General features: G+C 54.3%; 1 protein-coding gene across 1 annotated transcript; it reads right to left on the reverse strand.

Moving 5' to 3' along the window:
* Positions 1 to 735: 735 nt before the first annotated feature.
* Cep131 (centrosomal protein 131) lies at positions 736 to 25,247 on the reverse strand. The gene is made up of 26 exons (XM_059269857.1): positions 25,077 to 25,247; positions 22,478 to 22,671; positions 20,019 to 20,113; positions 14,874 to 14,988; positions 14,497 to 14,618; positions 13,621 to 13,734; positions 12,928 to 13,074; positions 10,882 to 10,996; positions 10,341 to 10,457; positions 10,040 to 10,199; positions 9,550 to 9,644; positions 8,697 to 8,879; positions 8,172 to 8,348; positions 7,523 to 7,648; positions 7,223 to 7,348; positions 6,911 to 7,027; positions 4,853 to 4,955; positions 4,060 to 4,261; positions 3,358 to 3,465; positions 3,126 to 3,243; positions 2,936 to 3,010; positions 2,208 to 2,350; positions 1,935 to 2,112; positions 1,695 to 1,858; positions 1,085 to 1,166; positions 736 to 999 (listed from the first exon to the last, which is right to left on the reverse strand). Exons 2-26 carry the CDS (start codon positions 22,652 to 22,654, stop codon positions 946 to 948), a joined length of 3,213 nt encoding a protein of 1,070 aa, XP_059125840.1. The 5' UTR covers positions 22,655 to 22,671; positions 25,077 to 25,247; the 3' UTR covers positions 736 to 945.
* Between the last annotated feature and the right edge of the window lie 33 nt (positions 25,248 to 25,280).

Below are 25,280 nucleotides of genomic sequence, written 5' to 3' on the forward strand. Positions count from 1 at the left end.
TAGTCAGGCCCTTATAGGCAGCAGCTTCTAGGAAGCAGCAGGGTAGACTGGTAGCCAGCTACACCCCACAGGATCTTCCAGGGCACTGGCTCAGGGCCATGGCCTGTCTGGGAAGATGTTGGTTCAGTGAGGCCTGCTCCAGGATGCTGCTTCCCACGCATGGGCTACAGCCTTCACCTCCCACCTTGCAGTGAGGCCACCTAGGCTGGGAAGTATCAACAGCCCACCAAGCAAGGCAAAGGGTACTGAGAGGTTCTTGGGTTCAAGTCTCACACCCTCGTGGTGGTTCAAAACTGTCTGTAGCTCCAGTTCAAGGGGATCCTATGCTTTCTTCTGGCCTCTGCAGGTATCAGGCACACAGGTAGTACACAGACATACGTGGAGGCAAATCACACACACATGTAAACTTTTTAAGTGAATAAATACATATTTAAAAAGAAGAAGCTGAGGTTTCTGGACTGGGCTAGAGACATAGTTCCTTCCAGGAGGTGAGTCTGCTATCCTCTGGAGAGGCCGAGGTGGGAACAAATGGCCACTGCCTGCTGGAGACTGGAGCTGAGAGCAGAGGATCTGGCTGCAGACCACTCCACTTCCCTGTCAGCTTGGACAGGTGGGAAGAGGGCGAGGCAAGGGTCGGAGCTAGTGCTACAGCCATGAAACGGGGGTCTCTGTGGTCTCCAGCTCCCTGCCCCCCAAACCCAACACAGTAGAGAAAGACGAGCCGGTGACATGAAACACTAAAAAACAAAAAAACTAACGTGCTTTACTATAAAACAGCTGCAGGCAAGCTGACAGTAATGTCCCGAGCACTGGAGTTCCATGAGAGGGTGCCTCTCACACCAGCTGCTGGACTACCCTTAGTCCTGTGTCTTGGGACGTAACCTGGACACCAGCTGCAGGGCTGAGCATCTGCCTCAGTCTTGGTTTTTCATCCCAAGAGTGATGTCATTTAGCATTCAAAGACGGCCGTCTGTGTTGCTCCAGCAGCTCCTCTAGCTCCTTTAGCTCCTCTAAAGGCCCGCTTCACAGCAGCCTGCAACACATTTCCGTCAGGCCCTGGATGCCCCGACCCCAGGCCGGCCACCACAGACCCAGAGGGACCCACCTCATGCTGCTTCCGGAGACTGTTCACGACCTCCTCCTTCTTTGCTAAAGCCGTCTTCACCCTGCAGTGATGTGCAGTGGACATCTATGCAGTCCCCAACTTGAGTCCCAGGTCAGCCCGAAGGGTCTCAGCCCTGCTGACCTAGGCCACTGTCTCCATGAGAACCAGACGCTAAAGTGGTTCTTGGAAGGAAGGGGGTTGGGCATGGTGCTGTGCAGACCAAGACAGCTGAGCAGTCACCTCATGACTTTGTCTTATTGTCTGTTAGCCACACAGGCGGGCAGCCTCAGCCTCAGGAAGTACTAAGATTCTGGGTGCTCATTGTCACCCTCCCTGCAGCTTGCCCTCTGCTGAGCAACAGCTGACCCAGCCAGAATCCTGGCCCACCCTCTTGGAGAAGCACAGGTGGGTCCTTGCCAGCCCTGATGCTCCAGAACTAAGTGACACCCAGAGGGAAGATGCCCAGTCTTCCTGAACACAGAGCTGGAAGCCATGTGAGCTCCTGCTCCTGGGCTATGTCTGCACGTGTGCAGGAGAAGGAAGCCGCACCACTGCTCCTTGTGCCCCACCTGAAGTCCGGACCACCCACCTCCGATGCACCTCATCTAGCTCCATCTGCTGGCGGGCCCGCAGCTCAGCAAGCTCTGCTTTCACCCTCTGGCTCTCCTCCTGGGAGGCTGCCAGCTGGTCTGCAAACTCCTGTCGGACCACCTGGGCCAGGCTGGCCCGCTCGCTGCACATCTGTGTGTTCACCTGGGCAGCAGATGAGGCTGTGAGCAGGCTGACAGGATGGAGGGCTCTGGTGGGGAAAGGGCCTGGGGCTACTCACCGCACGCACGTCTTCCAGTTCCTTCTCCTTCTGCCGGACTAGCGACTGCAGGCGCTCCTGCTCCCCTTCGGCCTCGCCAAGGCGGCCTTTCAGCTCTGTGCACCGCTCCTGCAGCTTCCGCTCCGACTGCTCCAGCTCTGAGAGCTCCGTTTCATACTTGTCCCGCACACGCTTCACGCTGGCAGGCAGAGGCAGGTGGCGGTATGATGACAGCCCACCCCCTCTGCTCTGGGCCTTCCCCATCAGCGGAACTAAAGGCCGGGGGCAGCTCACCGGCTCTCGGCTGCCCTCTCGCTCTCCTCCTTGGCCAGTGTCATATCAGCCTCCAGCCGGTGGATGACCAACTCAATCTCCTGGTCTCGGCCTTTTCGGATCTCCTCCTTCAGCTCACGTTCCCTAGTCAGCAGCCATGCTTCCTGCAGGACACATAGCAGTCTCAGAATCTGCCACCAAGACAGAGGCAGGACTAGCCTCACAGGCTCTGGGGAATGTTCCCTGCTTTGAGCCACAGGGAGATGCAGAGGTCAGGGCTGAAGGGCTGCCCAGACCCCCAGAGGACAGTGTCGTGTTCTCAGGGCATCCTGTGAGCACAGAGGGACGAGATGGGCCCTGGGTAGTATGGCTCCTTGGATAAGGAGGTCATCACTGTAACAGGCTGTTCCTCTCTCCTAGAGAACCAGAGCTGAAGACAGTCAACTGCTCCTGTCTGCTAGACAGGCCAAGCCACAACAGCGAATCTGCCCTGTGGCCAAGGGGCTCAGGATCTGGGTATCAGCTGACTCTGAAGGGCACAGGCAGGGTGACTCCTGGAGAGAAGGGACAAATCCTCTCAGATCTCCAGGATCTGCCCAGTTCCTGTTCTGACTCTAACCTTCCTGGATCCACACGCAGACAGGTAGCACAGCACAGCTAGGAAGGACCACCACGCCCCCAGGCAGCTGGAGTGACACCCAGAAGCCAGCATCCCGAGGGCCCTCAGCAGCCCACCTGGCCGCTCCTACCTCCTTCTTGGCACAGCTGGCCACCCACGCCTGCCTCTCAGCTTCCAGCTGCTCCTTCAGGGCTTTCAGCTCCATCTGGAGGAGACAGGCTGTGAGCAGCCCGAGGGCCACTCCAAGGCCCTGCCCACCGTTGAGGGGTCAGGCATCAGAGACCCCCCTCCTCGCATTCCGAGAGGGATGGCATGCTAACCTGGTGCCTCTGCTCTTGCTCCTCCCGGCTCCTCTCAAACTCGGCTCTCAGGGTTCGAGTCAGGGCTGCACTGCTCTCCTCCAGCTGCTGCCTCAGCTCCTCCAGCTCTGCCCGCTGCCTGCAGGCCAGCAAGAGTCAGGGACAAGAGGTCAGTGTGAGAGTAGCTGGGCAGGCCAGGGGTCACGGGGAGGAGAGCGGCCCCCAGGGGTCACAGAGCGGCCCCCAGCGGCACCTGGCTGCCTGCTGGCCCAGCCGCTCCTTCTCTTCAGCCACCTCACTGTAGAGGCGCCGCCGCTGCTGCTCCAGGGCCCGATGTTCCTGCTCCAGGTGCTGCTCAAACCTGCAGGACGGTGAGGACGCTTACACTAGGGTCACTCTGCTGGCCACGTCAGCTCTCAGGGTCACTCTGTTGTTGGAGGACCGCAGCCTCCTTCAGCTGCAGGCCCAGACAAAGCTGTGAAATGGCCTCAGCTCAGCTGAGTCTGTGGCTCACTATGTCCCCACACTGGCCTCTCTCTGCTCAGCTCCACTCTTTGACCTGAGCAAGTTCCTGCCATGGCTGGTATTCTTGTCCCTCCTGACAGGGTCAGTGGGTCATGTGAGAGGAGCCAGCCCAAAGGCACTGGCAGTAAAGGAGGGGGCTGTACACTGGTGGTCACTGGTGCCTAGGCAGTCTCACGTCCCCTGGCCACCAACTCCCAGGCTCTGACATCGGCCGAGGGCTGAGGGAATGAATGAGACTGGCCTCTGCAGCAGAGCGGCCTACACATCACTTTGGGCTCAGCTTAGCAAGTCCTGACATCTGAGTATTGTAACAGCAATCTCATGTGAACCCACAACGGAATCTCAGACTGCACAAGTCCCACACAGACTGCTACTGTTCCAGGGGAAACCTGTGGCTACTCTAAGGCCACAGCCGCCAGTGCCCTCCTACCGCTGCTGGGCACGCTCGCGCTCCTGCTTGCCCAGCGCCTCCTTCTCTCGCTCAAGGTGTTCCCGCAGCTCTTCGGCCTGGCGCAGGTGGCGCTGTGCGGCCTGCTCATCACGCTGCTGCAGCTCAGCCTCGTGCAGGCCTCTGAGCCTCCTCACTTCTTGCTTGTGCTTGGCAATGAGTTTCTGGATCTCGGGCTCCAGACCTGCGGGGACGGGGGTTGCACCAGAGATAAGGCTGCAAGACCCTCCCACCCAGCCACTGCCCCAAAGCACAGCAAGCCTGATCTACTTCGGAGAGAGAAGAGGCAGGGACTGCACCCCAGAGACCTAGCTGCAGGCTGTCCTGGAGACACCATCAGACCACAGTGGCTTTCCCACTGTGCTACACACAGCTACCCAGCCCCTCGGTGTGTCTTCTAATCACACGGTGCTCAGGATCCTGGAGGAAGAGGACTTGTGGGAAGGCCAGGTTGAGAGTGCTCCCTAAAACCACCTAAGGGTCCACAGTTCCTTCACAAACCAACTCTGTCAGCTTAAGGGGCCCTGGTACTTCTTTCTACAGTTCTCTGTTTTCTGCTGTGTGACCTACATGTCAGTCACCTACTGCCTTGACATTTCACACTAGCCTCCAAGAGATGGGAGACCCCTCAGGCTTCTGTGAACTGGGAGCCAGCAGCTGAAATGGAGTCATCTACCCGCCATGGCAGCCTTCACCGGGGCCACACCAGGGACACCTACGCTCAGTGCCACGCAGATGGGATGAGGTTACCATTCTCTCTGGAAAGCGTCCCCACCTCTGACCGTGATCTCCTTGATCTTTTTCGTTTTCTCATTGATCCACTTCTCACGGCGGATTTTCTCAGTGGCACTCATGAGTTCTTTGAGTTTCTTAATCTCCTGAGTAAGAACACAGGAGGTCAGAATGCAGAGATGAAAGCGGCATCCTGAGTCCCCTGTCCCCGTGCCACCTTCTGGGCCTGTCCTCTGCAGAGCTCCTTCCTCTCCCCAGGGGTGGGGACCACCCTACTACACATATTCCAGCCTGAGGCATCAGGTAGGGTGGTTACAGCCACTGGCTTGTAGAAGTTCCACCCCCGAGAGGGATGCTGCCCCCCCCAACCCCCCAACCCCGGAACTGAAGCAATAATACCAAAAGGCAGAACACCTCCAACAAAAACATTAAAGACAGTAAGGAAACTAAAGGCAAAAATGATTTATAACCTTGTTTTAGCAATTCTCTCATCCCCAAATCTAAGCAATAGCCCTCATATATTCACCTTACAACCTCACTTACAGAAAGAAATTCTTTAACCCTTAAGCCTTGCACATTACATGCTCTTAACGGTGTAACTTAGTAACTACGGAATCTATATACACCCACTGTGAAGAAAGCCCAGCTCTGCAGGGAGAGGTCACACTCACACCAGGAGGGCTCCTGAGCACCTCTATTAACCTCTGTGCTTAAGATCTACAAGTCTTGCAGGGCAGTGGTGGTGCACACCTTTAATCCCAGCACTCGGGAGGCAGAGCCAGGAGGATTTCTGTGAGTTCAAGGCCAGCCTGGTCAGAGCAAGATCTAGGACGGGCACCAAAACTACACAGAGAAACCCTGTCTCAAAAAAACAAAACAAAACAAAACAAAAACAAAAACGAAAAACAAAAAAAAAAAACACTACAAACAAACAAACAAAAAAGATCTAAAAGTCTTAATGAACTCCAACTCTGTTGGGTACTGAAGTTCTTTTCTGCAGGGGAGCCAAGGACCAAGGGAGGAGGGAGTTCCTGGGCTGACAGGGCCACCCAACAGCTGCAATCTCCAACCCTGGCTGGCTGTGGGCTAGATACTGGGGTCTCTTTAAACAGAGCCAGCCCACCCTCACTTGGGTCTGGGCTCCAGTCTAGGGTGCCTTCAGGGACGCCAGCTCTATGCTTTGGGGAGAAGCACAGCCAGGTGGCCGAGTCAGACTTTTTTTTGGGGGGAATTTATTTTTCGAGACAGGGTTTCTCTGTGTAGTTTTGATGCCTGTCCTGGATCTTTTTTTTTTTTTTGGTTTTTCGAGACAGGGTTTCTCTGTGTAGCTTTGCGCCTTTCCTGGAACTCGCTTTGGAGACCAGGCTAGCCTCGAACTCACAGAGATCCGCCTGGCTCTGCCTCCCAAGTGCTGGGATTAAAAGCATGTGCCACCACCACTCGGCGCCTGTCCTGGATCTTGCTTTGTAGACCAGGCTGGCTTCGAACTCACAGAGATCCGCCTGGCTCTGCCTCCCGAGTGCTGGGATTGAAGGCGTGCACCACCGCCGCCCGGCAGAGTCAGACTTTTAACCAGCTTCTGCTGGCCAATCAGGTGGGAGCTGAGGTGCCTGTAGAGCCAAGATGAGCGGGTTCAGTTACTTAGGACTTCCCTGGAGCAGGCCAGGCTTGGACTCGTGGGTCCATGGCCACTGTCCTGTGAGAAGGGTGGTTTATGCTTACCTGGGATGTGGCAGCCCACACCTCAGGACCTGTCCCTGTTGAACACTTGAATATACAGTTCAAGAAGAGGGAGAGGCGCACCAAAAGAAAAAAGAAAAAAGAAAAAAGAAAAGCTGGGCATGATGGCACATGCCTTTAATCCCAGCACTCAGGAGGCAGAGCCAGGCGGATCTCTGTGAGTTCAAGGCCAGCCTGGGGTACAGAGTGAGTTCTACGATACCAGGGCTGTTCATAGAGAAACCTGTCTAAACAAACAGAAACCTCAAGAAGAGGGAAGGGAACAAGGAAAGGTGCTGGGAATCCTAACCTGCATCCTCAGGCCACAATGCTATGTGCCCCGGGAACTTGTTCACAAGCTGGTTTTGGCCAGGGAGCTCACCAGTTCGTGCTGCTCCTGCATCTGGGCCACGCGCTCCCGACACCGCTGGTCCCCTTGCTTCAGCTCAGTCACCACCGCCTCGCACTTCTCACTCAGAATCTTCTTGTCTTCAATCAGCTGCGATGGGGGTGGGTGAGGTTCTGATGCCCACCTAAGGCACCTCTACTAGGCCAGCCAGCTGGAGAACCACCCTGGGGCCTCGGGCACCGTGGTCCTGCAGTTAGCGCTGCATTCCGACAGAGGGACAGCAACGCCAACCCTGGGTCTGCAGACCAACTCCTCTCACCCCACAGCCTCCCAGAGCGGAGTCACCTGGTCAATGAAGGACAAGTGCCGTTGGATGGTGGCCTCATAGTGCTCCTTCTGCTGCCGCAGCTGCCGGTTCAGCTCCTTCTCTGTCTCCTTAACACGTCGGATGGTGAGGTCACGCTGTTGCGCCTGCAGGGGGTATGGACAGGAGGTACTGGCACTGGGTCCCTGCCAGAGACCAAGGGCCATGTGGGAGAGAAGACAGAGACAGAGCCTTGGGGATGACAATGGCCCAGGCCTTCAGTAGGATGCTGGCAGTCCCCATCCCAGCTAGAGCCCTGGGGTGATGGCTAATGGACTCACCAGAGCTCTCTGCAGCAGAACCATGGCCTGCTTCTTTTCCTCGACCTCCAGCTTTAGCCGCATCATGAACGTACTCCCCTCAGACCCCAGTTCCAGGGGCCTTGGGCCCGCCTCCAGCACCAGGCTCTAAGGATAGGACAAGCCTCAGACAGGTCACACAGCAGCTACCACCCACTTGACGCCCATGGGAAGTCACTCCATGCCCCCTATCTACCCTGCTGTGAGGGAACAACAGCTGCACAGAGCATCTGGTCAAGGGTCGGTGGGTGACAAGTCAACCCACAGAGACGGCATTCGTTATTCAGTGCAGAAGGAGGGTTACGGCCTTGACGCTCTAACACAGGTCATCAGACATGATCTATCCACTCCTGACCTTCCCGCCCCCCATGAAAACAAGACATCACTCCACTCATCGTGGTCACTGGTGTTCACTCAGGAAAGACAGCCCAAAGAGACCAGAGCCCAGGGATGTCAGGACCATCCACCTAGACAGGACAACCCATTTAGACAGGAGCCCATAGTGGGAGAAGACAGTCCTGTCTGCCTTCACCTCTGTTCAGAACTCAGGACTGGGACCGCTTGCTGCATAAGGGTCTTGCAAGTGATCACTTCCCACTGGCAGCCACCCAGGGGCCTGGTGGCTGACTACCTCCCGCTGGGGTGCTGGCCGGTCCTGTCCCGACTTCTCCATCTCATCCAGGAAGCTCATGATGCTCTGCAGCTTGGCCTCTGAGAGCAGAGTCCCGTCATCAGGTGGGCCTGGGGGTGCACTCAGTTTCCCAAATTTCTCCAGGTTGTCAGCTGTCAGGGAGTTGGTGTCATCCTCCTGCAGGTGGTCCAGCATTGAAGGCTGTTAGGGAGGCCTGAGGACTTGGGGTCCCTCAGGGACAGCAGGCAGTGAGGTGGAGGGTCAGTAAGCCTGGCTATGAAGAAGGGCCTCCTGCTGCTCAGACCTTTGAGACTATTACTGCAGCAAGAGAGGTGTGAACCCTCATGGGTCACTGTGCCTCAACCTCAAGGACCAGAAGGGAAGGGAGAGCAGAGGTCAATAGGCCACATCTGGTCCTTGTTAGGGTCCCAACTAAAACAGGAATATGGCAGCACCAGCCTTCCCTGACCCCTATGAAGGCCTCCTGACCTATGCAGATGATGTCAGTCCCAAGTGCCTGCTCACCTCCTCGGTCCAGGCATATCTGTCTTTGTGATAGGTCTTTGGGCGGGGCAGCGGCTCAGGCTCCTCCTCCAGCAGCCTCAGTGTGTCTAGCAGCTCATCCAGGGTTGCTCTGGCCCTGATCTTGCTCCTGGTAGTGCCCAACACTTCCAAGTCCTCTCTGGCTACATCCTGGGAGTGGATGTCCTACAGCAGTCAGGCAGGGAGGGAGATCAACAAGCCTAGTGGTGACTGAGAGCCACCGTGTACAAGGCCCACCCAGTGCTACCCATCCCCATGGATTAGTGCATCTACCCATTGGCACATATCTCAAGATGCCATGCTCAGGGGAGAAAGGGCCCTGCCCAGTCTCACACTGAGAAGTCTTGTGGCCTTGCTGTACCTTTTTTTTAAGATTTATTTATTTATTATGTATACAGTGTTCTGTCTGCATGTACACCTGCAGGCCAGAAGAGGGCACCAGGTCTCATTACAGATGGTTGAGAGCCACCATGTGGTTGCTGGGAATTGAACTCAGGACCTCAGGAAGAGCAGCCAGTGCTCTTAACAGCTGAGCCATCTCTCCAGCCCTTGCTGTCCCCTTTGAACTTCCAGTTCCTCTTTCAAGGAGATGGACACAGTAACCCTCCCCTGGCGACTATGAACTCCTAGTAGAATTCCAGAGCAGTTCTGTGAGACCTCCCCGCAGTGAGATCACCAGGCTGCTGTTTCACATCACAACAGGAGCCCTCCCGGCATCCTTTCAGGACAAGGGACCCCAAGGCTGAAGAAAGGGCAGGGAAATATCAGCTTAGGCCATCCAGGAATGACAGGCCCCGAAGCCAAAACCAGAGGTGAAAGGGCACTGTGTCCAGACCTGTGGCTTGTCCTCTGGAGGCTGCTGGGGCTCTGGGGATGACTCAGAGGCAGGAGGGCAGGGGTCTCCAGAGCCTGTGGGGTAGATGCTGGCACCTATAAAACAGAACACAATGTCATCCCTCCCAGGGCCTGAACGTGAAGGTTCCCTAGGAAGGATCCAGGTACAAGCTCACAGAGACATTAAGGGGTCCCCTGGCCTTCCAGGGTATAAAGTTGTGGGGGAAGAGGCACAACCCCATAATGCTGGGCCTCAGTTGTACAGGTCCCACTGCCAGGATGATCTGTCGAGGCCTGGGCACCCTCAAGTCCAGCACCACAAGTGACCCAGGCAGAAGCAGATGTGGGGAGTAATGACCTGGGGCCGAGATCCTAATCCTGCAGGTGAAAGTCACAAAGTCTGGCTACATCTTGAGGATTGAGCCCGGCAGAGCCCGCAGCTCCTTCCCACCACAGGCCTCCCAGAACATGGTAGACGGAGAACCACTCACTGGCATTGTTGGCCTTGAGGGCCTGGTGGGCGGTACTGCCTGGCATTGAGGGTGGCTCCTGGGTGGGTCGAGGCTGCCCCGGTGCTCTGGTCTCTGGTCTGTCTTTAGGCGGCCTGTGCTCAGCCTCACCTGCCTTCTGGGCTCGTTTCTGCTGCAATTCCTGACAGAGGAGCATCTGAGCGGCTACCTAGAGCAGTATGTCCCCTTTCCCTTCCGCAGCCCAGCTGCCCAGAGGCTTGGTGTCCCCAAGCACTGCTGTCACACAGAATGGGCTGTAGGATGCTGCCTGGGTTCCCGGTACCTGAATGGCTGCCTGCCTGGCCCGGCGAGCCTTCTCCTCCCGGGCCTTCTTTCTTGCTGCCTCCTCCTGCCGGTGCAGGTCCAGAAGGTTCCCACTACCCAGCCGTTGCCTCTGCTCCTGCCAGGGAAGCCAAAGCCATGAACTTTACAGAACTGGACGATGACAGAGCCCTGGAACCAGCTGGATGGTCTCCACAGGACCCCGAGAGTCATGGGAATCTGCAGAGTCCACTAGCAGAGAAGAGATCAGATCCCCAGGACACTGGATCTGCCACCTTGGCTCAACAGAGAGCCAGCCCCACCCTGAGATGCATTGAGGTGTGTCAGGGGGTGGCAGCTCTGTAGCACTTAGCCAGGACCTTGCTCAGGGGGTCTCCTGACACATCAACCCCAACAGAGCTTTAAGAACCAAGCAAGGCCCACAGAGGGGGTCTGAACTCCATTTGGTTTGTCTTAACAACTCCACTGTGCGCTGGGAGCCCCTGAGGACTCTGTGCCCAGCCCTGGGGTGAGCTTAGGTTGGCTTACACAATCACACTGACCTCCCGCTTAGACGCCAGCAGGTGTTCCAGGCTTGCCCCTGCTCGGCGCCTCTGTACCTGGCGGCGGTACCAGCGTTGGATGGTGACTGCAGCCTGGTTTACCTGGTGGATAAACCTGTCCAAAGAACCAGATTCAGGACCAGAAGGGGTCCCCAGTCCCTGTGCCCTAGAACAAGAACTTGTTAGTCAAGTGTCCACATGGAAAGAGACAATGGTGGCTACACAGAGCCCCTTCCCACCAGGCTGTGATGTGGAAGGCTAGCCCTTCTGGATTCCTTTAAAACCTAAACCCACCCTCCTGGGAAGCTACCCAGGGGAATACAAGTGTCAGTCTGCAGTAGGTTTAATCATCAGAAAGTGAAATGGCCAATGACAACTGACCACCGAGTGAACAGTGATGCTTCCAGGCAACAGGATACTGCTCGGGAGCAAAAGCAAGGACCAGAGAGTTGTGCTAGGCACAGAATCTGGGGCTGCAGAGAGACAAGAGCATCAGAGCACACGGAACGAACAGGTCAGTGGTTGCTGAGGTCAGGGCAGAAGAGGACACGCAGGGTGGGTGGGCTGAGGGAATGGAGGGGAGTTGAAATAGTCTAATTACTTTTAGTGTTATTTATTCATTTATTTATTTAAGATAGAGTCTCTCTATCTAGCCCAGGCTGGCCTTGAACTCACAGAAATCCGCCCCCTCTGCCTCCTGAGAGCTGGGACTAAAGGTGTGCGCCACCACACCCGGTCACTGATTTGTTTTTGAAAGTATTCCACTCTGGCCTCAAATTCACCATGTAGCTGAGGATGACCTTGAACTCCTGATTCTCCAACCTCTATCCCCAAAATTCTGGGGATGCAAGCATGTACCACCATATACATCTGTCAAATGGGTACATTTTAAAACTAAACCCAATGGGCTGGGGATAAAGCTCAGTGGCACAGCTCCTGCTGAGCATATGCAAGCCTCTGGGTCCCCTCCCAGCACTGTAAGGAAACAAACAAAAACCATCAACTCAGGCAGGTGGTGGCACACACCTTTAATCCCAGCACTCAGGAGGCAGAGGCGGGTGGATTTCTGTGAGTTCAAAGACAGCCTGGTCTACAAAGCAAGTTCCAGGACAGGCTCCAAAGCTACACAAAGAAACCCTGTCTTGAAAAAGAAAAAAAAAAAAAAAAAAAAAAAAAGGCCAGCTATCAGTTTCCCTGGCCCTTGGGTGCAAACCAAAAATAAAAAAATAAAAACAAAACAAAACAAAACCAAAAAACACCTGTCAACTCTGACCAGAAGGGCTTTAAGTAGATCATTTACCAAGGATGATATCGGTGGTCCAAGTACTTTCAGCTGCCTGCAACAGGAGCCCCTATCCGCAGAGGACACCAAGATGGAGCTGTGGAGGGCTGACGGACGGCTCCTGGCCTCACCTCCCTCCCACTGCCTACTTGCAGGACCCTCCCCTATACTCAGCCTCGAGTCACAGGCCAGGTAGGTGGTCTGGGTGGGAGTCCTGAGGCCACCTAGGAGGCTCCAATGCAGCTACTCACCCGCTAAGGGGGCCTGGCAAGGAGCCAGCAAGGCAGTGCGGGAACTCTACCCATGCCCACCCTGAAGCCCCAGAGGAAACTATTGAGGACAGCCCCACAGGCAGGTGGTTTTGTTCTCCTCAGTCTTTTATCTTCTTTCTGCTAAATGTGTCTTTAATTACCAGTTTTACCGAGGTATAATTACCATACTATAAACCCTCCCATTTGTGGCACACAATTCAATGCTTTTTAAAGCAAATTTACAGGGTTGTGCATCCATCAGCACAATCCAATTCTAGAACATTCCCATCACCCTAAAAACAATCCCTGTGGTATCCTGGTTCCTGCCAAGCCCCAAGCAACCACAGCTCCCCTCCCTCTATATAACCATTTTGTCTTTGCACTGTAGACACATGGAGTCTCACCAAGTATGGCCTTCCATGTTGTCTAAAAACCAACTATTAATGGAAACTCTTAACATTGGAGTCACAGGTCCCAAGTCCCTCGTCCCCACTCCTCCCTGTGAGCAGTCACCTCTCAGCTTCCTCCTCAGTCACCTCCTTCCGCCTCAGCAGGCCGGTGGCACCCCGGGTGGAATGATTGCCACCAGAGAAGTTCTTCCGAGGCTTCCCAAAGTCACTGCCCTCACTGCCCTCTCGAGCTGCAGCCTTGATGATATTGCTGACAGGAAAAAAAGAAGCTCTGTCCCCAGCTCTGGGCAGGCTCCAAGACTGAAGGAGACCCACAGGCCGTGGTGTGAAGCTGGCCCTTCGGCCCCACCTTGCTGGTGCCCGGAACTACCTGTACGCCAAAGTCCCATTGACTGCCACCCGGGTAAATGTATTTTACATTTACAAACAGAAAGAGGTTCTCAGAATAGGAGTCCAGATCCAGAGAGACTCAAGAATTCTGAGGACCACTGACTCTAAGTGAAGCCGCCCTGTCAAGGTACAGGGCTTCTCTGCTGCTCAGTTACCCCAAACTGTGATACCTTTTTGGTTCTGTATGTGGGCAGGAGCTTCCTTCCAGGGCTCCACCCTGAGCAGAGACCTCAGTTTCCCCAGTCAGCTGTTTGTTCTCCCTAGGGAGCTGCCTTAGCCCAGATGGGAATCACTAAGAGTCAAGAGCCCCATCACGGGGCTCATATCCTCACATGAACACAGTGCACCCTACCTGGGGCCCACCCCTAGGTCACATGCTCCCTGTGTCCATGCAATCAGGCCTTACTTGAGGGAGGGGGCTGTCTGGTTGGAGCTCTTGGGAGGTGACACCTTCTTCAGGGAGGCGTAGTGGTTATGCACCATGGTGGTGACACAGTTGCCCACGGCTCCTTTGTTGCTTCTGGCAGAGAGACAGGGAAAGAGGACACAGCCAGGTTTTGTTTGTAGCACATGCTGCTGTAAAAACTCACAGTGCTTATTGTGGCAATGATCAAACACCCCTGGGACCCCATGGCCCACACCCCAGCGGCCAAGCCTTTTTGGGTTAGAAAAGCCCTTTCTTGTACCCAAAGGAGGTGGATAGTGTCCCCTGACCCCCAAGGTCAAGGGATGCACACTTGCTTTGGAGGTGGCCTAGAGTATGCTTTCTCCAGTGGCTTCTCCGTCTATCAGGGAGGCCACCGCACCAGGACCTGCCACCTTGGCTACTGCTCTCAGACATGCTTTGGTCTGTCATGTCCCTGCTGAGCATGACCCCAAGAGTGACAAACAGAGCTCTGACACAGGCTCACCCTTCCTTGGCAGGCAGGTTGGGAGCCCCAAGGTGACACAGTCCCACCTCCCCACATCTGATGAACCTTCCAAGTCAGGTACAGCCGGCCCTGAGGGAGCTTCCTAGACCTGGAATTTCCAGAAAGCACAAGCGGGTGACTCAGGCCTCTAGAGGGAAAGGCTGCCCCATGGGAGAGGAGCATTCCAGAAGGCCTGCTGGGCCTGAGCACAGCTGCATCCCTTAAACAGTGGTCAAAGGTCCCTTCTGCTCAAGATACATCTTCTAGTCTCCTCCTTTGGCTGAGGGGAAAGCCATTCATTACAAAGTAGCTTGATGCAGCTACAGGAAAGACACAGAGTTCCTGGACCAGGAGCACCTGGTGGATGATACCTGTTGTTAACAGTGAAGCTGGGTGCCAGGGCACACTCCTTCCTCCGCGGGCCCAAGGCAGAGTCAAGGGTGCTGGGACTCTGGACGCTGGCTGGCAAAGCAAAGCCCCTAGGCTGGTCATCCTGTGGATCATACAGACACTTCTCAGCCTGGGATACCGGGAGCATACCCCAATACCAACAACAGGCCCTTACACACCACGAGGCAGTAGCTGCGATACCCAAGGGACCACAGTTAGATCAAAGCTCACAAGCCCAAGACACACCCTCCTGCAGCTGTTGCCCCTTTCTTTGCAGAGGCAGGAAGGATGTGGAGGGAACCAGATGGTGATCCCGGCAGGAATACCAGGACTCATGGCTGCCACATACTACCCTTACCAGGACGTTCCACGAGGTTTCCTTCTCGCTGGACGCCTTGCTAAGACTGGCCACCCTTCTCCTCCCGCGGGGGCTGCCCTCAAAGAGCATCAGGAAGTCGCTGGGCTCTGCCGGCCTGTGTCAAAGAGAGGTCAGCACACAAAGTCCCCCGTTAGGGACGCCAGGAAGGCAGGCAGGCCCGTGTCTTACAGGAGGCAGGAAGGCATGGCTCCAGTACAGGAGTCTGGTCTTAAAAGAAGTCAAGCCCAGTTTAAAAGAATAGTTCTTAGAGGCTGGAGAGGTGACTCAGAGGCTAAGAGCACTTGCTGCTCTCGCACAGGACCCAGGCTTGGCTTCCAGCACCTACATAGAGGCTCGCAACCCTTTGTAACTCCATTTCCAGAGAATATGACACCTTCTTCTGGCCTCTGAGGGCAGCAGGCACACACATGGTGCACATCAATGCATATAAGCAAACATCATATACATAAAAAAATGTTTCTTAACCCTGACCGACATTCCTACCTGGCAGAGATGCCTCAGGGTCTTGCAGACAAGGTCTGGAAGCCTGGGGAATTTGGGTAGTCATACTGATTCTAAGGATCAGGGGCCTTAAGATGTGTGCTACCAGCTACTGCTACTACCACCATCCCCCTACAGACAAAGAGCCACATAGAAATCAGCTCAACAGAGTCAGGGGTGACAAGGAAGAGCTGCTAGACAGCAGGAAGTCCCCCCAGGTGGCCATGGACATGCCAAGGTGCAAACCTGAAAGATTAAGAGCATTTGGGGCAATGCCCTGTGTGAGGCCATTGTAGCTCTGACGGCCAGTATAGGCTGTGCATAGGATGGTACAATAGAGCAACACACAAGAGTGAAGCACAGACATGCCATCACACAATGAGTCCTGAAAACATAACACTCAGGGAAGGGCCAGATACAGGAGGCCAGGCTATGTCTGATTTTAGTTATAAGAATGTGCAGGCCAGACAGATCTACAGGGACAGAATGCAGACCGGTGGCTGGTAGAAGCTGGAGGACACAGAGGGCCTTAGCAGATGTGGGGTAATGAACGCTCTAGACAGGACCATGGTGCCAGCTGCACTGAAAATGATGACTGAGCCAAGATCTGGCTCAGCAGCAGCATGCTTGCCTAGTGCGTGCATGGCCCTGGGTTCCATCCCCGGCACCAACAAATAAGCACACCTTTGAGGTGTCCTTGAAACGTAAGCTATACGGCACAAGAATTACATCCCAACAAAGTGGCCAAAAAAAAAAAAAAAAAAGCAGCAAAGTTGGCATCACTTGGCTCTCGGCTGCCATTTCTACACTCTACAGGGAAAAGGGAGGGATGATGAGCAGCTAGTTTCCAGAAGGCTCCTCGGCTGTGGCCTGTCTCTTCTCAGCCCAGACATATCCCTGCCAAGACTGCCACACTGACAGACTCCACACCCTGTTACAGGCTTCACACATCACCCCTGACAGAGGCCAAGGCACAGGTGCTGGCATCGACAGGCCACAAAAGAAGGTACCACAAAATCCACTTCCATGTGGAGAGGAGTGGGCTCATTCTGCACAAACATACAAAGCAGGGAGGTAATAGGGGAGAAACAACTTGTCCTGACTCATAAACCATAGAAGAGACTAGACACAAGGTGGTACTGAAATCCAGCAAGGCTGCTGAGCAGAGTCAACAGTGAAACCCATCAGAAACAGAGAGAAGACCCAGCACACAATGGCAGGGACTGTAAGGCCCGAGACAATCTAGCAAGAAATATGCAAGACTCTCATGGACACTGGGGTTGGTGGAAGTTGGCAGAGCTCATGAAAAGTCACAAAGAAGTAAGGATCAGAGGGGCACAGGACTGAGGACAAGCACGGACCTTCTCTAACGGTCATCATTTAATAAGCATGGGTACAGAGAGACGTGGGATAGAACGGGGCCAGCACAGTAGGACAAAGGGGCAGGGGACAGGACATGAGGCCCTGCAGAGAGCCACAGCACTCCATGAAGGAGAGCACTATGGTTTGAATCTGAAATGTCCCTTATGCATTCAGTGCCCAGCTTGTGGGACCTTTAGGAAGTGGGGTCTGGCTGACAGAAGTAGATCGGTAGGCCCATCCTTACTGCTACACTTCTACCAGCCAGACCCCACTTCCTAAGGTTCTGTCTGCAGCCCAGCATGCCAGTGACAGCCGTGCAAGGGATTCAGAAAACCGGGGCAGAAGAGGAGGCCGTTGCTGTCACACGTAACTATGATGGCCTTGGGCACTGGTTTGTGGGAGGGATTTGGAAGTTTGGGGCTGCAGGCAAGAGAAGCCCTAGAATGCTGTCAGCGGAGCCAAAATGCTAATGGGAATATCAACAGTAAAGTCAGCCAGGGGGCTTCAAATAGAAATAAGGAACTTGGCTGGGTGCCAGTGGTGCACACCTTTAATCCCAGCACTCGGCAGGCAGAGCCAGGTGGATCTCTGTGAGTTCAAGGCCAGCCTGGGCTACAGAGTGAGATCCAGGACAGGCACCAAAACTACATGGAGAAACCCTGTCTCGAAAAAACAAACAAAAGAAAGGAAGGAAGGAAGGAAGATCTTATGTGAGCTGGAGGCTACCTGTGCTACAGCAACAAATCTGGCTACACTTTGCCTGAGTCCTGAAGTTTTAGGTGAGGCTGAGTTCAAAAGCAATAGACTAATTTTCTCAGCAGGAGAAATTTCCTGACAGTACAGCATCCAAGCCGTGACTTTTAGGATTTTAAAAACATACAGTATGAGGAAGGATCATCAGCCTGGGGATGGGTCACACAGAGCAGCTACATTAACACTCACACTTTGTACCAGGAGAACAGGAAAAGTTCCTTGATACAGACCCCACTGTCAAAGGCTCCAGGATGTGAATATGTAAACAGTTTAAAAGACATTCATGGGGCTGGAGACACGGCTCAGTGGTTAAGTCCCCAGCTGCTCTTGCAGAGGACCCAGGTTCAGTTCCCAGCACTCACATGGCAATTCACAACCATCCTTAACTCTAGGTCCAGGGGATCTGACATCCTACTCTGAACTCGAAAGAAAGAAAAAAAGAAAGAAAGGAAGGAAGGAAGGAAGGAAGGAAGGAAAGAAAGAAAGAAAGAAAGAAAGAAAGAAAGAAAGAAAGAAAGAAAGAAAGAAAGAAAGAAAGAAAGAACGAACGAACCAGCTAGGTAGATATTTTCTGCACTTAGCTGCTGAGGTCCAGTGAAGTCCAGATACAATAGGGTTCCGGAGGCTGTGTGCAGTGGGGCTGTATAGTGAGCAAGCTACATATGAAGATGTCAAGACCAGGCTGCAGTGTGGACCCGAGAATGTGTGTGTGGGGGGGACCAAGCCTTCCGGAGCCCAGCTGAACACACTATGAGCCCCCAATGCCAGATATGGCTGCAAGACTGGCTGTTGCCCTGCTGGGCTGTGGGTCTGCGTTGGTGTGACTGTTTCTTGTTGTGCCCCGTCCTTCCACTTTGGAATAGGAATCTTACTCTGTGCTCTGACGTGTAAGATATAAATAACTTGTTTTTTATTTTACATGAGCTCACTGTTACAGACTGCAGGGACTTTTAAAAGTTGGACTGAAAGCATTCCAAATTATGACATGGTCAGGAACCTATGAAGATAAGGAGTGGGAGACTGGCTTAAATGATGTATTTAGGTATCACGCTGATAAGGAGTGGAGTTGTATTGGGTTTTGTCAGCCTGACAAAATCTACAATCACCTGGGAAATGGGCCTTTGAGCGTGACTGTGTGAGACTATCTGTGATCCCTTAATTTGAGGCAGGGAGATATGCCCATTCTTTCTTCCCAGTGTGGGTAACACTGTTCCTTGACTGGGACCCTGGACTATATATATGGAGAAAGAGCTGAGAAGCATGTATCCATCACTCTCCTCCAACTGCAGAGGTGATGTGACCAGCTGCTTCAGGTTCCCGCTACCCTGACATCACTGCAGTGACGGACTGGACCCCTGAGTTGTGAGCCAATAAACACTTTCTTCTTTAGATGGCCTCTGTCGGGGTATTTTATCAGAGCCAAGAGGAGAAGAAACTAAGCCAGACATTCAACTGCTAACACATGCAGGCCTGCTTTCCACCAGCCAGAGAAGCTCAGATATGTCTGCAGAGAGTTTCCTGGAGGTCTTTAGTGAGCACAACCACACCGAACACACAGACATGCACACTACACGCACCAAGCCCACTACTCACACTGCACACCCATAACTCATACCATCCATACCACACAAACACACCACAAACTGAATACTCTATAACACATGCCACACATGAAGCATACTCCACAAATCCGTATGCCACAGACATGTGCATGTACAGCCCCCTGTACACATCCCCACGCCCAGCACTGTCACATGTGCCCACCCCACACCCCCAGGAGATCCTGCATTTTCAGCCACCGGCAATTTGGCCGAGTGGACATGCTGAGAGTATGGCACACTGTCTCTGAATCGGTGCAGCCTCTTCTCTGCTACATCCTGGGCCCTGAGGTTGCTGCTTGGTGGACTGTGAGCTGAGGATGTCTGCATTTGCTCTTAGTGCAGCTCCTGTGTTCCCAGAGGAGGGTCCACCTTGGTTGGCTCAGAACCTATGAGTATATGATCGAGTCTCATTAAGTCTCACACCTGCTGCTTGGGACAATTCATGCAAGAGGCCCTTATTGTCCCTCTCAGCTCAGTAGCACTGGCCACTGCTGGCTTTTTGCTGGCCTCCCAGCACTGAGGTTCCAAGATGGGGTCAAAGGGAAGACTCAGAAGTGTCCCAATGCTGATGCCTCCTATTAACAGTGCGTTTTGACATCCAAAGGGCAGGAGAGGCTATAGCTGAAAGATGTGTAGATAAAGGCCCACAAGCAACCTCCCTGAGTACTCCTGAGGAGGTAGGACAGAGAAGAGGTGGAGGAGCGGGTGGGACTGACCCTGAGGGCCCAGGATCTCATGTCCAGCAGAGATGGGGCAGGACAGAATGAATGCTCTTAGCTGTCCTGAACCCTCCTAGCTCAAGAGAACAAAGCCAAACGGTGTGAGAGTCACCAGATCCCACTGCCCAGCAAAGACCATGACTGATAGAGTTGGAAAAGGAAGAGGAGCAGCTGGAGGTTGCAGGTGACCTGGAGTCACAACAGGTTACCTGGGGGAGCCGGTCCATGACTGGTTGACCTGCGTAGTGCTGTTAGATCTTCGAAGATTGTTGATGGCCCGGGAGCCCCCAGGCCCTGTGGCCTCCTGTAGAAGGGAAAAGAGAACCTAGTTAGTAGAGAAGACCTTGGACACCTGCCAGCGGCGCAGCCAGGCCAGGCCTGGGAGATCACTGGGGAACAAAGAGTGTTCTGGGTTCCAAACAGGGCTCTGACAGGACAGGATGGATAGGAAGCAATTCTAGGCCTAGCCATCGGTGGGTGTGTGGGGCAGGGCCCCAGCCTCTGGGCGCTAGGTGTACTGCACAGAGTAGGGAGCCCTTCACCCCTGCAGTGCGGGAGGGCGCAGGAAGTGGCACCAGGCCCGACCAGGAACTGCTCACCGCATGCCACTGCTGTCATCAGCAGTGAGCCTAGTGTTCTCCAGGGAAATGTCGTACTGCAAGGATGAGGAGGAAAGCAGGCCACGGCACCCCAGCGCATGGCCGTCTGCAGACCAGGGGTGGCCACGGCACCCCAGCGCATGGCCGTCTGCAGACCAGGGGTGGCCACGGCACCCCAGCGCATGGCCGTCTGCAGACCAGGGGTGGCCACGGCACCCCAGCGGCAGGCTCATCTCTCCCTTCCTTTGCCCTCTGCACTTTAAACACCGGCACATCTGACCAACTCTTTAGTTTTTCCCCTTGGTTTACTGAGACAGGGTTTCTCTGTGTAGTTTTGGTGCCTGTCCTGGAACTCACTCTGTAGACCAGGCTGGCCTCAAACTCACAGAGATCCTCCTGCCTCTGCCTCCCGAGTGCTGGGATTAAAGGTGTGCGCCACCGCCTGGCCTGACCGTACTAATACAGAGCTGCTGAACACATCCACACAGTGTCAGCACCGCCCAGATGTTTCGGGATGCCACTTTCCTTTTCCCTCTTTTCCTAACAGAAGAATTATGTTCTTCACACCAAAGAAAGAGGTGAGGGTGGGCCTTGTGCTCACTGAAGGTTATCAAGGTGGAGAAGAAGTGTTCATTAGATAAATAAGGTCATGGGCTAAAAACCTTAATGCTACCAGTGCAAAGGGTAGGTGTCATCAGCCCAGGAGCAGGAGCCTCCCGGAGACAAAGCTAGCTCACTCCACTGTCACATACGTGGTCTCTTGGGATTCCAAGGCCTGCCCAGGGAAAATGCTCTTCAGAATCCCTATGAGATAAAGCAGTCAGAAGGACCAACACCAGGAAGATGAGTCCTGGCCAGGTGAGCTGCTCTTTCATTAAATACACCAGGGCTAGGGTCACCCTACAGAAATAAACAGCTGGACCATCCCACAGGGAGAGAACCTGGCAGCTTTCTCCACACAGCTGAACCATATGAACCGTCACTGAAGGAGAGACTGGCATGAGGGGACTGCTCTCGGCAGGAGGCCTGGGAGAGGCAGCTATGGGTCCAGGTGGCTGCAGAGGAAGCCCTGCCGTGCAGCATGGGTCCTCAACCTTACAACACTGTCTCCATGCAGCAGCAGATCTTTGATGGATGCACACATGTGGCCCTGGCTCACCACTATGCTTGCAGCTTCAGGGCAGTGGAGGGAACTCAATAGGAAGGTGGAGGGACCAGGAACTTAAGAGCAAAGCTGTAGCTACAGAGAGCAGCAGGGTCAAGAGTCACACTAGCCTGAGCTGCCACCCCTCTGCTGAGGCAGCCTAGTGACTGGTTTGACATCCCAGGTCCTTGGTCTACTGCAGGAACATGTCCAAATCAAATGTTCTTTATTGGCTGGCTATCCCTGTCCCAGAACACAGCGATGTAGGCCTACCCCATCTGACAGGGATGGCTGTTTCAGAAAGAAGGAAGAGGTGAGCCTTTTATCCAGAAAGGAAGCTTCACCCCAGCAAGGACCTGCTTCTCAGTTAGAGTCACAGACTGGAGGTAGCATCCAGGTCATGCCCAGGTTCCTCTCTGTTCTAGAAGTTCAGGCCAGACTCAGGCACAGCCCTAGTTCCCAAAGCACTCGATTCCTCTCTTGGCCTGGCGAGAATGCCTAGCAGACAGCGGCTTTGGGTGGTAAAGAGTCCAGCTTGGCCTCTCATGGTCACCTCATGGATTTCTGATTGACACCCCCAACCCATGCCCCACAGAAGCAGGCTGGGGAAGGAAAAGCGGCTCTTCCCAAAGCCCCAACCCCTGCCCATCTGCCACCCACCCAGTTTCTACAAGGCCACAGTAGCACGTCACCCTCCCACTGGTTCACCCACTCGGAGAACCTAAAGAAACCTAAAGGCCATGGAGCAAGAGGGGCAGGGTCTGAGCTAGAAGGATGCAGGTTCACCCCAGGGCAGCTCAACAGGCTTGTGAGGTCCAGCTCTTCCTGCCCAGGGGATAACCACGGATATGAGATAGATGTTCTTGGGAGGAACTATACCCAGAGACCAGATGCCACTCCAAAGGGCCCTGGCGCCCACACTCACCAATGCCTTTTTTCTCGGCTCACTGCCCGTGGCCATAGACACGGACCGGACAATGGACTTGGTGGCAGAGGCACTGCTGGGGCGCTGGGACATGGGTGGAGGGAGGCCAACCAGACTCAAGTCCATACCTTCTGGACTGCCTTCAGGAGTAGCACTGATGGTCCGTGAACCTTTCATGGTGGACCAGGCTAACTCTGAGACAGAAATGAGAGACACAATCAGACACCATGGTAGGGGCCAGGGATGTGGCTTAGTCTCCACTTAATCTCCAGCATGGCACAGAGCCAGGTATGGTGGTGTATGCATGGAATCCTGGTGCTCAGAAGGCAGAGGCAGGAGGACCAGAAATTCAAGACCATTCTCAGATATATAGTGAGTTCAATTCAAAGCCAGCCTGGGCTACATGAGGCCTTGTCTAAAAAACGATGGAGGATGGAGCTTAGAGAGGTAATCCGGTACTTAAGAGCACTTGCTGCTCTTCTAGAGGTATTCATATCAGTGGTTCACAATTGCCTGTAACTCCAGCACCAGGGGATCTGACACCCACACACAAATTAAAATAAATATTTTTTTTTCCCAAGACAGGGTTTCCTTGTGTAACCTTAGCTGTCCTAGAGCTCATTCTGTAGATCAGGCTGGCTACAAACTCACAAAGATCCACTTGCCTCTGCCTCCCAAATGCTGGGATCAAAGGTGTGCGACACCACCTCTTGGCATAAATAGATTTTTTTTTTTTTTTTAAGATCCACCTGCCTCTGCCTCCCAAGCGCTAGGATTAAAGGAGTTCTCGACCACTGCCCAGCTTAAAATTTTCTTTTAGAGACAAAAAAGAAAAGACAAGACACGTGGAGGAATCTCAGCCCTTGCACTCGCCACCTCAACCAGCCCTAGACATCTCAGTCTACCTGCCATCTAACTCTGGAAGCTCCCATTAGGGATGGGAGCTCAGTCAGGAGCATAAGATAAGACTGCTTTAAACACTAACAGGACTCTGAATGGTGAGAAGTGAGCAGCTGAGGCATGGCCTTGTGGGCACAGGCCAGCACTCCCAGAGGGTGGTAGCAGCAAGCAGTGGTGGGCGTGAGCCTGGCCCTGCCACTTACCCCAGCCCTAGTCCTTGACCAAAGGACTCTACCTGTTCAGGACATTCTCTGCATTTAAAAAAGTGCATCTTGCCGGGAGGTGGTGGCGCACGCCTTTAATCCCAGCACTCGGGAGGCAGAGCCAGGCGGATCTCTGTGAGTTTGAGGCCAGCTTGGGCTACCAAGTGAGTTCCAGGAAAGGCGCAAAGCTACACAGAGAAACCCTGGTCTTGAAAAACCAAAAAAAAAAAAAAAAAAAAAAAAAAGTGCATCTTTCTGGGCTAGCCTGAGGTTCAAATGTGACTCTGAGGTTGGACCTTGGAGATCCCTCAATAGCTTTGACGGACTGTAGCAGGATGTGAAACCATAAAAGTTCCTGCATCACCAGAGAACAGAGTTCATGGGCGTTCTGTGGTCTCTGGACTCTTCCACACTACATCTCTGGTCCAACCACTGGGTCCTTGCCTTGAACAAGTATAGCAGCCCCATCTGGCCAGGGCTCAACCTCACATCACTCATTGAATCCTTCTGAACTGTTCTCAGCTCACTTCACACCCTAAGGGAAACAGCTTAAGACAGAATAAATCTGAACACCTGACATGTCCAGCTCTGGCCCTGTCCTCTGCATTAACCACTTTGCATTAACCAAACTTGCCTTCCTGTTCCCCAAACCCAGGCAGTGCATCCCAACACACCTCTGCATCTGCAATCCCCTTGCCTCCAAACTGTCCATCAGTTTTCCTTCTATCAAATTGCTTTGCTCTCTAGGACACCCTTGAAAGGACAGGGACCATGCAGTCTCAGCGCCTGGCATGTGGAAAGCACTGAAGTGGTGAGGACTTAGGTGAGAGATAGGAACATGGGGCAAATGCTAAGTGATTACAATCCCCTTGCAGAGTCCAAGGAGCCAAGAGCATACATTCACCATAGTCCAAAGTGATGCTGCCTTGGTCCTGACATCCAGGTGTGTGTGGTGGGGGGCAGTGTCCCTACTCTGAGGCTGCTCTGCCATCAGTCTGGCCAGTGTCCTCAGTTACATATTTCTGGTTGTGTGGGTGAAACCTAACACCTTCCCCTACTTGGCACTGGCCACACCCGGGTGGACTCTGGCTGGCTCCTGAGCTGGTGGACATGCCTTTCCTAGCCCCACGTGCAGCCAGTGAGGTTCTGGGCGGTAAACATAGCCTCTCCATGGAAACCTCCAAGCCAGATGAAGGGAGGCTGGGGAGGCCAATCTCACCCCGGACAAAACCGTGCCGCAAGCTCGCAGGATCGGGAGGGGCAGGAGCCTGCTCCCAGGCTCTCGGGGGCCAGCTGACCCGGAGAGGCAGGGCCCTTGGGCAGTGCAGTGCTGCGCTCCTCCGCGGGCGACCCGCATCTCCCAGGCCCCTCGGGGCTTAAGGCAAGGGTTCCGGGCCGCCCGAATGGACCCCACGGCGATCTCCCAGGGAGAGGGGTACTGGGCACAGGCCATCCTCGCTGCAGGGCCCGATCCCTCACCGCGCGATGCCCCTCACCTGCGCGGGCCCGGCCTGGGGCGCAGGGCCCGTGGGCTCGGCCTGGCGGGCACGACTGCAGAGCCACCCGGGGCCCCACGGGGCTGGCCTCGGCCGTGGGTGACAATAAAGAGCCGTCCGCAGGGGCGAGTGGCGGCGGCTAGCAACCAACCTGGCGCCTCCCCCGCTGTCCGTCACGCTGGCCCGCCTTTACAGCGCGCGCCG

The sequence above is a fragment of the Peromyscus eremicus genome, chromosome 8a (genome assembly GCF_949786415.1).
Source record: "Peromyscus eremicus chromosome 8a, PerEre_H2_v1, whole genome shotgun sequence".
Lineage (NCBI taxonomy): Eukaryota > Metazoa > Chordata > Mammalia > Rodentia > Cricetidae > Peromyscus > Peromyscus eremicus.